The sequence below is a fragment of the Leuresthes tenuis genome, unplaced genomic scaffold (genome assembly GCF_036924035.1).
Source record: "Leuresthes tenuis unplaced genomic scaffold, fLeuTen1.0.hap1 SCAF_10, whole genome shotgun sequence".
In the NCBI taxonomy this organism is placed as follows: Eukaryota; Metazoa; Chordata; class Actinopteri; order Atheriniformes; family Atherinopsidae; genus Leuresthes; species Leuresthes tenuis.
In genome coordinates, this window is record NW_027325364.1 from 36,911,792 (window position 1) to 36,926,546 (window position 14,755).

General features: G+C 43.0%; 1 protein-coding gene and 1 pseudogene across 2 annotated transcripts in view; one reads left to right on the top strand and one right to left on the bottom strand.

The window, feature by feature from the left end:
* The window catches only part of adcy3a (adenylate cyclase 3a), a 118,884-nt gene that overhangs the window by 15,561 nt on the left and 88,568 nt on the right, over positions 1-14,755 (top strand). For both annotated transcript variants that reach the window (XM_072395036.1, XM_072395037.1), the window contains exon 3: positions 8,048-8,197. In XM_072395036.1, coding sequence (XP_072251137.1) covers positions 8,048-8,197 — 150 coding nt within the window. The remainder of the gene's footprint in view (positions 1-8,047; positions 8,198-14,755) is intronic.
* LOC140315788 (general transcription factor II-I repeat domain-containing protein 2-like) lies at positions 13,146-14,649 on the bottom strand (annotated as a pseudogene).

Below are 14,755 nucleotides of genomic sequence, written 5' to 3' on the forward strand. Positions count from 1 at the left end.
CTGAGTGTTAATTAAGAAGTAAATAGTTTAAAACAATTAGCGTGTCTGGGTGATACAAATGGTTAATGTGGATTGGAGGGTCTGTCAGTCCTGAGACATAAAAATTACCATCACAATAGAAAGTTGTCTTTACTAAGTTTAAGTGAGGATAGTCAACAGAGTAAGCTGGAATGAGTTATGGTCACTTTTTCTTTTAAGTAAGATATACTATTACATTTTACAGTGTAACTTAACAGTTGGCACAGATAACAGAAGAATGTTACTCAAAAGATGATCTTCTAGTCCAAACATGCAACCTGATGCTGAGGTTTAAGAGGCAGACATTCTCTTTTGATTTAATTTAGTTTTAATTTAATTTTAATTTTAATTTTCTCGCACTTTATTTTGAAAAATAATTTTAAATAAAATAATCGCTTATAAAATCAAATGGAGTTGTTCTCAGTTTGTTTGGATGTATGTTGATATATACTGAAAAGAAATTATTTGAGATTACATTTAAATTGCATCCTTTTTTTTATATGTTGCCCTAGCAACAACATCCGAGTAAAAGGACTCTGGTATAAAGAATATCATTGTCAGTAGATATTCTTATTCAGGTGTTAGAACTGAGACTGTATCTCTAAAATGAAGAGAAAAATTCAATTAAATTCAATTTTATTTATATAGCGCCAGATTACAACAATTGTCATCTCAAGGCACTTAAGTAATATAATCCAATTCAAGCCAATTGGAATTCAATTCATTGTAATCATAATCCAATTAATTCATATAGAGCCAATTCAAAAATTAATATCCTAGCTAAGGAAACCAACAGATTGCACCGAAACTTGTCTTCAGTCCAATCTCCCGTCCTGAGCCTGAGGGACTGTGGAAAGGAACGACTCTCTTTAACAGGAAGAAACCTCTGGCAGAACCAGAACCAGGAAGAAACCTCTGGCAGAACCAGGACCAGGAAGAAACCTCTGGCAGAACCAGAACCAGGAAGAAACCTCTGGCAGAACCAGGAAGAAACCTCTGGCAGAACCAGAACCAGGAAGGGTGGCCATCCGCCTCGACCAGCTGGGGTTTGAGAAGACAGAAAAGAGGGAATAGAGGGGGGAAAAACACCATAACGCCATTCAAAGGATATCTGTTGGAACAGGGAAACACAAGTTAATAACCACAATAATGTCACATGTACATAATATCATCTGTGAAATTAAACAGGGGGAAAAAGAGAGCAAAGTGAGGAAAGGTGTGACAGATGAGGTCCCCCAGCAGTCTAAGCCTATAGCAGCTTAACTATGGGATGTTTCAGGATCACCTGAGCCATCCCTAACTATAAGCTTTATCAAAAAGGAAAGTTTTAAGCCTAATCTTAAAAGTGGAAAGGGTGTCTGCTTCCCGGACATTTACTGGCAGCTTATTCCACGAGAGAGGGGCCTGATAACTGAAGGCTCTGCCTCCCATACTACTTTTAGAAACTCTGGGAACAACAAGTAAACCTGCAGTTTGGGAGCGAAGTGCTCTGTTAGGAAAATATCTTACAATGAGATCTTTAAGATATGATGGAGCTCGGTCATTAAGAACTTTATATGTGAGAAGAAGAATCTTAAACTCTATTCTGAATTTAACAGGAAGCCAATGAAGAGAAACTAAAACTGGAGAAACATGATCTCTCCTGTTAGTTCTCATCAGAACTCTGGCTGCAGCATTTTGGATCAGCTGGAGGCTTTTCAGAGAATATGTGGGACAGCCCAATAATAAGGAATTACAGTAGTTTAATCTTGAAGTAACAAATGCATGAACTAGTTTCTCTGCATCACCCTGAGACAGGATGTTCCTGATTTTAACAATATTACGAAGGTGAAAGAAGGCAGTCCTAGAAACCAGTTTTATATGTGCGTCAAATGATAAATTCTGGTCAAAAATAACTCCAAGGTTCCTCACTGTAGAAGTAGAAGCCAAGGAAATACCATCTAGAGTAACTATATAACTAGACAATTTCTCCCTGAAGCGCTCACGTCCAAAGAGAACAACTTCAGTTTTGTCTGAATTTAAAAGCAGACAGTTCTGAGTCATCCAGGTCTTTATGTCTTTAAGACAGGCTTGTAGTCTGACCAACCTGTAGGTTTCATCTGGTTTCATAGATAAGTACAGCTGAGTATCATCAGCATAACAATGGAAATTTATGCCATGCTGTCTGATAATGTTACCTAATGGAAGCATGTATAAAGTAAAAAGAATCGGTCCAAGCACAGAACCCTGAGGAACTCCATGACTTACTCCAATGTGTGAGGAAGATTCTTCATTTACAAGAACAAACTGGAATCTATCAGATAAATATGACTTAAACCAGCCTAATGCAGTTCCTTTAATCCCAATAACATGTTCAAGTCTCTGTAACAGAATGCTGTGATCGATCGTATCAAATGCAGCACTGAGCTATCAGAGGCTAAGAGGAGATCATTGGTAACTTTCACCAGTGCTGTTTCTGTGCTATGATGCACTCTGAATCCTGACTGAAACTCTTCAAACAGATTATTTCTATGGAAATGATCACAAAGTTGAACTGAAACTATTTTTTCAAGAACTTTAGACAAAAAAGGGAGATTGGATATAGGCCAATAATTAGCCAACACTTCTGAATCAAGAGTAGGTTTTGTAAGTAAAGGTTTAATTACAGCAACCTTAAAAGTCTGAGGTACATATCCTGTCAACAAAGACCGATTGATCAAATCCAATGTGGAAGTGTCAATTAAGGGGAAAACCTCCTTGAACAGTCTGGTTGGGATTGGGTCTAACATACAAGTTGATGGTTTAGAAGAGACTATTGCTGTTGTTAGCTCAGAGAGATCAACTGGGCAGAAGCCGTCTAAATACAAATCAGGTTCTAAAGATACTTCTAAAGCTGCTCTACTTGATGATACATCAGTGATAATAGTGGGAAGGATTCCATTAATCTTCTCTCTGATAGAAACAATTTTATTGATGAATGAGGGATGAGTTATGCCAGTCACTCAGTGAAGGCTTGTGGTGACATTGGATTATGTGGGCTAATGTATTATAAAAGCCAAGTAGTTGTATTTCAACATAAAATGTGTCCTGTTAGAATGTAAGTTTAAACTATCACAACAGCATGGGCCTTTTCGACAAATCACTAAACACTATTTAGAAGAATGCACTGATGGAAAATATACCATCTACCTATCCCTCTGTAAATACACATACTTTCACACCATACAAGGTTTAAAAAAAAGGTCAACCCAGACCTGTGCTAAAAAATTGGTTTCAACTCTAGACTATTGCAATTTGCTTTGGAACACAATAATCCAAACATCAGCGCAAAACTAAAATAGTAACTCCAGAAACATTAACGTTAAGAGAGCCTAAAAAGAAATACTCCACTAAATGTGCCATCTGTGTGACCTGAATGGGGATGGTCTACCTTATTTGAAGAGAAGCTCAGCAAACAGGTTGATCACCATTTCGTTAAAGTCAGGGGATTTCTGAATTAAGTCCCACTCAATAGAAAGCACGGCCAGTGCATTCAGTCTTTCCTGTCCCATACTACTTCTCAGAAAAGACTTGATCCTCTTCAGGGTCAGAAAAGGGACTTTTTAGCTAAGGCTAGCCGTTAGCCAGTCCTTTCTCTCAAACTAAGTTACACAATAGCTACGATTTTGGCGCTTTTCTTTCTGTGTAATTTGGATATCCTTTGGATGATGTGCCCCTACTTTTTTCAGCTCAACTTTTTCTCCTAAGGACATTGAAGAAAACGGATTTGAAAGTAAACAATCCACTTCGTTAACGTTGATGCCTGCCATTGTCAAAGTTTCGCCCCACACACACACACAAGCACACGTGTACAACTCCCATGAAGTAGAGTCGTCTGTGAATCTTCTGGCTTTGGGCTGTACAGATTTAGCCCAAACAAGCCACAAATGGAGGGGATGTTACCTGCAACCTGTCACTCAAATGTTGAAGAAAAGTCAAGTGTAACTGAGTTCCTTCGCTTGGACTGTAGATAATTAGCCCGTGTTCACCGATTTCATGGGTTCCATTTGAGATTTTGCTCCGCCTCTGATCAAAAATTAAAAAAACAATTTGTTTAAAGTTTTTATTGAATTATTTACATATTATATTCTCATTTTTATTGAATAATGTAGAGAGGGCTGAGCCCTGTTAGCCCAATTATTATTATTATTACACTGGCACATTTTGGCCACGTCTGAATTGTGTGGAATGTCATAATTTTATCATTTGCACAAATTTATTAAGTATATCTTTTGGCTTTTCTCATGTACAGATGTTTCAAACTAAAGTCAGACATTTACCTGAGAAAACTAGGAAAAGGTTCTCAGGGGATGTTTGGCTCTACTGTTTACTGTATATGTTATTGGCATTAAAGTGTGCACTTTTTAGATAAATTTGCCTGTCAGTTTTTACATTTTTACCTTTATGCTAAGTATACATAGGTCTGTTTGGTGATGATTTAAACAGAGAAACTGCTCACCTTGTGAAAGTTGCTATGGAAGCACACTTGATGAGGAAACGATCACTTTGGTGCTGTGTGAAAGCTGTTTCAGTTCAGTGAGGTTAACTCTCCCAGGTATGCCATGCTTTTAAGAACCAAATCTAATTTTTACATAATAAATAGGTGGCATACTACAGATAATGTCGTAATCACACACCTATTCTCGTGTACTGTTTATTTTAAGATTTAGAAAAAGACGGAAAGTTGTCCATCACATTTGTGATGTTGTCAGTGGGTCAGTTGCCACAACTCAAATATAATAGAATAGAATAGAAAAATACTTTATTCATCCCCCAGTGGGGGAAATTCAAATTAGTTGAGTAGCTCAAAAAGTTATTTTTGGTCCAGCCATAGAAGGACTCCAGAAGGTCCCTGTACTCCTTCTCCTGTCCACCGCGCACACAACAGCACAACAGCCATATCATCAGAATATTTCTGTATGTGGCAGGACTCTGAGTTGTACCTGAAGTCCAATGTGTACAAGGTGAAAAGAAAAGGAGCCAAAACAGTACCCTGCAGAGCCCCAGTACTGCATTCCAGTGTTCCAGAAACACATCTCCCCATCCTGACATACTGTGGTCTGGCAGTCAAATAGTCTATAATCCACGATGTCAGGGAGGGAGCCCCACCCATACCTAGAAGCTTGTCTTTCAGTATGGGAGGCCGTATGATGTTGAAGGCACTGGAGAAGTCAAAGAACATGATTTTTGAGCACACTCCGTCAGAAGCCTTGGACAGACTCCATTTGGCCTGCAGCCCTCCCTGACTGAAGTCTCCTGAGCTCAGTTCCAACCTCTTCTATAGTTAGACAAAGAGGTTGTAGCGGAGTGATGAGAACAGGAGTGATGTTGCTATCAATTTTAGAGATGGGGGTGGGGGTGCAGCTGGACAGTGGAGGGTAAGTGGTGGGAGTTGCTGCAGAGGTGAAGGGGCAGCTGAAGTGAGGAGGCCAGGCGGTGGGAGCAGCCACAGATGTGAAGGTGCAGCTGGGCTCAGGATGCCAGGTGCTGGAAGCTGCCACAGAGGTGGATGTGCAGCTGGGCTCAGGAGGTCTAGTGGTGGAAGTTGCCGCAGAGGTGGAGATGTGGCTGGGTTCAGGATGCCTGGTGGTGGAAGCTGCCGAAGAGGTGGAGGTACAGCTGGAAAGAAGAAGCCTGTTGGTGAGAGTTGCTGCAGAAGTGGATGTGCAGCTGGGCTCAGGATGCCTGGTGGTGGAAGCTGCAGCAGAGGTGGAGGTGTAGCTTGACTCAGGAGACCTGGTGGTGGAAGCTGCCAAAGAGGTGGAGGTACAGCTGGAAAGAAGAAGCCTGTTGGTGAGAGTTGCTGCAGAGGTGGAGGTGCAGTCAGGCGGAGGAGCAGGCTTGGCGATGCGAGTTGCCATTGAGGTGGAACTACAGCTGGGCAGTGGAAGCAGGATAGAGGAAGCAGCTGTAGTGATGGGGGTGGACGGAGCAGCAGTAGAGGTGGAAAAAGCCACACTATCAAACCTGTTATAATATTGGTTAAAAGTATTGGCTCTGTCTACATCACCTTCCACAGACAGAGTTTTCCAGTGATGGGCCTCATGCCCCTCCACACCTCCTTGGTGTTATTGTTCTCCAGCTGTCTCTCTACCTTTTACTTGTGCTCCACCTTAGCTCGAAGTAGTGTATTTTTAAGCTCCCGTTGTACATTCCTTCGCCTTTCTCCATCCCCATTCTGGAACGCCTTCTTTTTCAGGTTCAGGAGCTCTTTGATGTCACTGGTGATCCATGGTTTATTATTAGGATAGCACCTTACTCTCCCCAATGGAATCACAGTGTCCCTACAGAAGTTAATGTAGTCAGTGATGGTGCTGACCCTCCTGTACATGTCAATCTCCATTTCTTCTTCTTCCAGCAGTACAGCCCAGTCTGTGACATCAAAGCAGTCTCTCAATACATCACGCGCCTTCTGTGACCACTTCCTGAAAGATCTCGTAGTAACAGGAAGTGGGTTGTAGATAGACCATGCTGTGATCAGATCAGTGGTGGAAGGGATGCTGCCCTGTAAGCCTCCTTCACATGAGCATAAAACAGATCTAATGTATTTTCTCCATGTGTTGGACAGTCCACATACTGTACAAAGTCAGTCAAGCAGGAGGATAGAGAGACATGGTTGAAACCCCCTGTGATTGCCATGAATGCCTCAGGATGCTGGGTCTGTATCCTAGCAACGGCGTCACGGATGACATCACATGCCATTTCCCTCGGTGGAATGTAAACGACGATGACGACTGTATGTGGGAACCCTCTGGGCGCATAGAACGCATGGAAACCAACTGACAGCAGTTCAATGTCTGGACAACTTATCCTCTCCTTAACGGTCACATTGCGGGGGTTAACCCATCTCTGATTAAAAAACAGGATAATACACCGGCCTTTCCGCTTACCGCTTGTACTCCGGTCACGATCCGCTCATACAGCTGTGAAGCCGGGTATGTCCACACATGAGTCTGGTGTGTTGTTGTTCAGCCAGGACTCAGACAGACAGGTCAAACTGCTCTCCTTGTACAGACGTTAGTTCCGCACAAGCGCCTCTAGCTAATCACACTTGTTAAGTAGCGAGTTAGTGTTTCCCATAATCACGAGGGCAGAAAAGGCTTGTACCTCCATCTCCTGTTGTCCCTCTTTGCCTTTCGTTTTGCTCCAGCTCTGCATCCATGGTACAGCTTTTTTAGCTCGGTCGGAAATGGATGTTTAATTCCGTGACCAATCCTTGACAGTGCCAACAGTTCTTCTCTTGTGTACACTGCTCTTGTACTGGTAGCAGTTCACATTTGTCAAAAAATAAAATGAAATTTAAGTAAAAAGCAGAGCTCTAAAAAAGTTTAGATAAAAAATAAAAATGACATGTAATTATATAAACAACGAACAAAACTGACAGCTACACAGACTTGCTGCCGATAAGGCAACCGAGTATAGTCTGCATAAAACTATCATTTGTGCTCCATACCACCACTTTTTGACTCCATTGACTCAACTTGTGTCTCAGCTAGTTCAGAATTTGTTCAACTATAAAACCTTTTAAGAAATGGTTTAGTTTTCCACTGCAAAGTCTTATTATCACAGCACTTAGAATATGAAACATCTCTTGTGTAATAAGAATTTCTGTTGTGGGCCATATTAAAGGGATACTGGCTACTCAATATTTGCCTTATTTTCCTTGCAAATCAATGTGGTAATATCACCAGTCAGAATTAGTAAATTATGCTGCCAATAAGAGCCTTTGTCAACCAACATTTCAAAATGATGACCAGGGTTTATAAATGCTGATTTAAACTTGATATATCGATGCTGTAATGGGGAAGATTTAGAAGCTATAATCTTTTGATATTAAAACACCCAACGAGGTTTATATACATTATGACATAAGCTGTTTATGTATTGAGTTGCAAATGGTGATTGTGAATGCCCCACTAGACACTACATAGTTCTTACAGCTTTCAGTTGTGCTTTATTATTGCATTATAATGCTGAGTACATACTGTTGCATCCTTTTTTTCTCTCTAAGCTGCTGGCCAACATTATGATCTACATTTGTGCCATCACTGTGGGTGTCATGTCGTACTACATGGCTGATCGGAAGCATCGGAAAGCCTTTCTGGAGGCGAGACAGTCTCTGGAGGTTAAACTTAACCTTGAGGAGCAGAGCCAGCAACAGGTCAGTGGACCTATAGAACAAGGTTCTTGGTTATGTGTGAGTTTAATGATACACAAATATGTGCAAATTATTTTAATATTCTGTGAAATGCCCTCCTAATGAGGACATTGAGACTTCAACAAGACATTGGGCCAGATACAATATTTCAGGATTTATTTCTATTTGACCTAAATTTATTAAAATTTGGATTAAACATCTATACTGTTAAGTGATTGATTGGTTGTGTGCATGGGCCATTAGGTAAAGAAAATATCTGTACAATACCAAACTGTAGTTTCCAGTTCAAAGGAAACAAGCGAAAGTAATGCAAGTTTTCAGAAGACTTGCTACCATGCCTTTTCACTGTCATTGCATTTGCTGCAACTTACCAACTAAAAGGCTGAAAATACTGTCAAGTTGAACCAACAACAGGGAAGAATGATTGGGCATTATGTGGGTTAGAAAGATCTTGTGTAAAAAAAAATCACTTTGGTATCTATGTGTTATAAGAGAGGTAAGTTACCAAGTCTGATTCATGTACAATCTGTTTAGATTTTTTAAGTGCTGTTCCCATCAGTTTTATGACTAATAAACTGATAAACACAACTCTACACTTTTTAATGCAGATTTCTCTTGCTTTCCATTGGATAAGTTTAGACTTTCTAAACAAGAACCTATCAGATTAAGTACCAGGACTGTAAAATGGCTTTGGAAACTAAATAATGACCAAGCAGGAACATGCTTATGCATTTCATGCATCACTTAGTGAATGCGTCTAGTATCGTTGGAAAAGTGAATCAAATGTTTCATGCTACTAAGAGTCATCTATGTGATACTGAAAACCTTGCTAATATGATTACCTTAGCCTACCAATCCTCTCTTCACAGCTCCTTGTGAAGATGCATGTTGGTTGAACTAGTCCTCTTTCCTTTTGAAATGGGCATTAGAAATGTTTGTGCTTATCTTGGCCACCTATTCCTCCTTAGATTATTTAGAGTAGACCCAGAGCAGAGATGAGACAAATGAGGGTTAGGGTAACCCTTTTAAAAATGTTTACGCCATATGTGTGTTGGCTTGTTTAGCAATCACGGCCCAGCCTCTCCTCAAATACATTCCTCACATATAGGAATGTAACAGATGCCACAAATAACAGTTTCTTCACTTTATAAAGTGGACCTCCATCGACTGCTTCCAGTGGCAGCAGGGGCTTGCTGGCTGGGACCATGAGGCTATCTTTAGTGGGCTTAACCTGACTGATGTGGAATGTTTGGTGGATACGGAGGGACCAGGGCAGACGGAGACGAATGGCAGCTGGAGTGATGACTTTGGAGATGGGGAAAGGACTAACGAACCGTGGTGCCAGCTTCTTAGAGAGGACTTTGAAGTGAACTTCCTTAGCTGACAACCACACTCTCTGCCCGGGCCAATACTCAGGTGCAGGATGTCATTTTCAGTCTGCTGCCTTTTTGACTCTGTCCCCTTGACGGATTAGCACTTGACGCGCGCAGTCCAGGTGCAGTGGCAGCAGCGAACCAGTGTGTAGGCGGAGGGAACTGACACTTCTGGCTCTGTGTCAGAAAACACAGGAGGCTGGTAACCATAGGCACACTTGAAGGGGGAGAAACCTGTGGTAGAGGTTGTCAGCGAATTGTGGGCATATTCCACCCAGACCAGGTGAGTGTCCCCGAAGTCGGGTTCTGGGACACAAGGCATCGGAGGCTGGTTTCTCAGCTGTTGGTTGAGGTGTTCGGTGATGTCAGACTTGCTGTGGCACCGATGAGCTGACAGAACAGCCTCCAGAACAGCGAGATGAACTGGGGTCTGACACGATGTCTTTAGGAAATCCATGGATCCGGAAGATATTCAGTGGTTCAGTGGAAGGATGGGTTCTGGTTCATTGGCGACAGGCTCAGGGTCGTAGTGTGACAGTGTGACAGAGCATCTGGTTTGTCATTCTGGGACCTGGCGTGTAAGACAACGGGAAGCAAGAACAGTTAAAAAACAATGCCCGCCTGGCGTGAATTTAGTCTCTTGGCTTGTGGTCTGTCCACACTATGAACGAATGCTGTGACCCCTCCAGCCAGTGTCTCCACTCTTCCAAGGCAATCTTGACTGTCAGCAGCTCCCGGTTGCCAACGTCATAGTTACTTTCCGCACAACTCAGTCACCGGGACAGAAAGGCGCAGGGGTGCATCTTGCCATCCACCTCTGAGATAAGACTGCTCTGATCCACTCATTAGATGTGTCAACCTCCACCATGAATTGATACTGTGGATCTGGCAGAGTGAGGATGGGCTCAGAGGTGACGCGGCGCTTGAGGGTCTGGAATGCCTCTGGAACCCAGTTGAATCGAACCAGGGGAGAGGTCAGCGTGTGGAGGGGAGTAGCTATTGCGCTAAAGCCTCTGATAAACCTCCTGTAAAAGTTGGCAAACCCCAAGAACTGCTGAACCCCCTTGTGGCTATCTGGCGTCGGCCATTCGACCACAGTGCTCACTTTAGCCGGATCCATCTGCACCGACTCCTGGGCATTGCACGATGAAGCCCAGGAAGGAGTTGGATATGGTGTTTGTGAGTGTCTAGGTCCGGTGAGTGAATGAATATGTCGTCTAGGTAAATGTTGATAAACTGGTCGAGAAATTCTCTGATCATGTCATTGATCATGGCCTGGAAGACGGCAGGAGCATCCGTGAGACCAAAAGGCATGACCAGATACTCATAGTGACCGCTGGGAGTATTAAACCCAGTGTTCCACTCATCCCTCTCCCCAATCCGAACAAGATGGTAAGCGTTGCATAAATCAAGCTTAGCGAGTACTGTGGCCTGCTGTAGCTGATGAAACACATACGACACTAAAGGGAGTGGACAGGGATTCTTTATAGTAATATCATTGAGGGGGCTGTAATCAATACATGGTCTTAAGGACCCATCCTATTTGCTTACAAAGAAGAATGCAGCTCCAGCAGGTGACAAAGACAGGCGGATGAACCCTGCTTTCAGTGACGGCTCGATTTAGTCCTTCATGGCTTGTCGTTCGGGCCTTGACACTGAGTGCAGGCGCCCCTTGGGATTGGTGGAGCTGGGGATGAGCTTGATGGCACAATCATTTGGTCGAAGCTGTGGAGGTGACATGGCCTTGACTTTGTTAAAAACCTCCTTGAGGTGGTGGTAGCAGGTGGGTACAAGGGTCAGATCTGGGTGCTGGGACTCTGTAACAGGGTGAGCAGAAACAGTGTTTATTAACATGGTAGCCTGTCCATGAGACTTGTCTCACAGGCACTTCTTCTCACAGTCTGTCTCCCACCCCAGGATTTTGCCTGTGGGCAAGTCTATGTGGGGGTTTTGGCTGGCGAGCCACGGATGTCCCAGTATCAGTGTGCATGCAGGTGAGTGAAACAGGTAAAAGTTCATCAGTTCAGTGTGGTTGTCTAAGGTAAGAGCTGCAGGTGCTGTGGTGTGCGTAATAATGAATAGTGGTACCATTCAAGGCGCTAACCTTGATGGGTTGTGAAAGAGCCTCGGTCTTCAACCCCAGTCTTTTGGCTATCTCCCAGTCCATTAAGCTTTCATCAGCCCCAGAGTCAATAAAATATCCAATTCAATTGCTTTTGGTATTGTGTGTTTTTTTGATGGAGGTCAAACTACGTGGAGCAGAACCTGAAGCTGTAGATCGGTTCTTCACCTGAGCTGCCTTGACCGGACAGGCGGCTACAAGGTGTACGGGTTCCCCGCAGTAGAAGCACGGTTCCTCCTTGAGACGGCATTGTCGTTCCGTCTGAGTGAGCTTGGTCCTGCCCAAATGCATAGGCGCCTCACATCCAGCAGGAGGAGAAAGGCGGTGCTGATCTGACGATGATTGGCAGGGAACAGACCAGGGGATGTGCTGTGGGTGGTTTGGCAACTGCTGTTGTCCTTCCTGGAGAGCCTTGAATTCCCAAAGTTGGTTATCTGTTCGGACAGTGAGAGCGATGAGGGAGTCCAGTTCTGGAGACAGATCCAGAGGCAGCAGCCACTCTTGAACAGGGGCAGCCAGCCCCTTCAGGAAGACGTCGTAGAGAGCCATGGTGTTCCTGCCACCCCATCTGGGCAGTAACAATAGCCTTGAAGTCTTCTTGGCTATGGCCGAGGCATTTAAATCCCTGGCCTAGCGCAGCAATCTGCTCCTCCTGATGGGAGAGGCATGCTCCCTGTGACGTAAGAGCCACGGTTAGCTTCTCGGACCCTGCTTCCTCCATACTGGCCAGTGTGTAATGTCACACCCAGTCTGGAACTTAGGACGCAGATGCAGGGTTCAGGTTCTTCAATAAATAGCCTTTATTGAGGGAAACCGGCTTGATACTCCAAGACTGAGAAGTCAAAGCAGGCTATGAAACCTAACTCTAATACACTTCTTCCAAAATGGAAGAAGCGTGGCTACAAAAAAAATAAATAAATCGCTCCACTAAAAAGAGGAAAACAAAAAAAGTATCTTATACAAAGTATTTTATACAAAATAAAATCGAAACACTCCTGAAAACTGGAGGCACTAATCCAGGGATGTCAAACTCAATTGTACAAGGGGCCAAAATTCAAAACACACCTTAGGTCGCGGGTCGAACAGGATAAACATTTATTTAACACACCAAAACTAAATGTTTTTGGAACATAAATATGAATAAAAACAGACAGGAATATTATTCTGAAACGAACTTAAACCTTAAATTACTTCTATTTAATTTTTTGCTCTGCATAAAAATATCTTGTTAAATATAACATTCAAATTCCTTTGCTCCTATGTCAATGTATATAAAAAAAAAAAAACTTAAATATCCCAAAAGATTTTGCTCTCCTTAAAAATATCTCCTGTCGAAATTATACAAGTTAGAAATATGAACATGCTACAAAACCTGGAAATATACATAAAATGTGTGCTTTTCAGCAATAACAATTTAAATCATTCAGTTTTCTTTGCTCTTGTGACTCTGATCTGATTATATGCTCTGATCGCAGCCGGATACCTGGCATCTTTTTTTGGCAACAAGTTCGTTTAAGTTTGGTGTAAAGTCCTGTGTTGTAGAGATTCTCAGGATGGACAGCAGGTGCTCATCAGTGAGACGACTTCTGTGTGCTGTTTTGTTAATCTTCATCACTGAGAAGAGCTTCTCACACAGATATGTGCTCCCAAACATGCACAAGGTTCGAGCCGCATGAAGACGGAGCTGAGGCATTGATGTAGGGATGGAGTGAATGAACTGTGTGGGTCCTGCAGTGTCGTACTTTGCCTTCAGTGTCCCATTACACTGCAGCTCAATCAGTTCCATCTGAATCTCTGCAGGTGCAGTTTCAACATCGACGGCAAATGGGTTGCGAAGCAACTCAAAACTCTTTGTTTGTGCTTCAAAGTCACTAAAACGCCGTGCGAACTCAGCGCGTAGTGTGCTCAGTTTGTCGGCAAAGTCCGTTTTGGGGAACACATTTGTGCTGACTTGGTTCAACATTACTTGGCAACAGGGAAAGTGAGGCAAGTTGCACTGTTGCATTTGTGTCTCCCATAAAAGCAGCTTCACTTGAAATGCCTTCACTGCGTCATACATGTTAGTAATCATGCGGTCACGTCCCTGGAGCTGCAGATTTAAGGCGTTAAGATGAGCTGTTATGTCAGCCAGAAACGCCAACTCACACTTCCATTTTTCATCCCTCAAAACGGTGGAGTCTTTTCCTTTACTGTCCATGAACTGACAGATTTCGTTGCTGAGCTCAAAAACTCTGTTGAGAACTTTCCCCCGACTTAGCCAACGCACCTCTGTATGATAAGGAATGTCGGCAAACTCTGAATCTATCTCCCGCATAAAGGACCGAAACTGCCGGTGATTTAACCCTTTAGCTCGGATAAAGTTTACGGTTTGCGTTACAGTGCTCATCACGTGGTCCATCTTCAGGACTTTGCCACATAGTGCTTCCTGGTGTATGATGCAGTGATATGCTGTTAACTCACCAGTACAGTTCTCCTCCTGCATCTTCACTCGCATCCTTCCCACTAGTCCACTTTTTGCACTGCACATAGCCGGCGCTCCATCAGTTGTAAGTCCCAAGTTGTTTGTCCCGGGGCAGTTTCACGTCGGTTACACTTTGACATACGTTTTCAAAAATGTCTTTTCCAGTCGTTGTCCCGTGCATCGATTTAATGTCCATTACTTCCTCCATTACGCGCAAATTGGAGTCCACTCCACGGATGAAGATAGCCAGTTGTGCAGTATCAGTCATATCAGTACTTTCATCCACAGCAAGAGAGTAGGCAATAAAGTCTTTGCTTCTTTCACTCAACTGTGCTCTTAGATCAGTGGCCATCTCACAAATTCGATCAGTAACCGTATTTCTACTCAGACTTATATTTGCCAGCATCTGCTTTTTGTCTGGACATAACACGTCGAACACCTTGATCATGCAGCTCTTCAAAAATTCTCCCTCCATAAAAGGGCGCGCTGATTTGGCCATCTCCTCTGCCACGATAAAACTTGCTTTCACAGCAGCTTCACTTTGTGATTTTGCACGGGTAAAAAACGTCTGCTGGAATGCCAGATTCTTCTTTAACTCTTCTGTT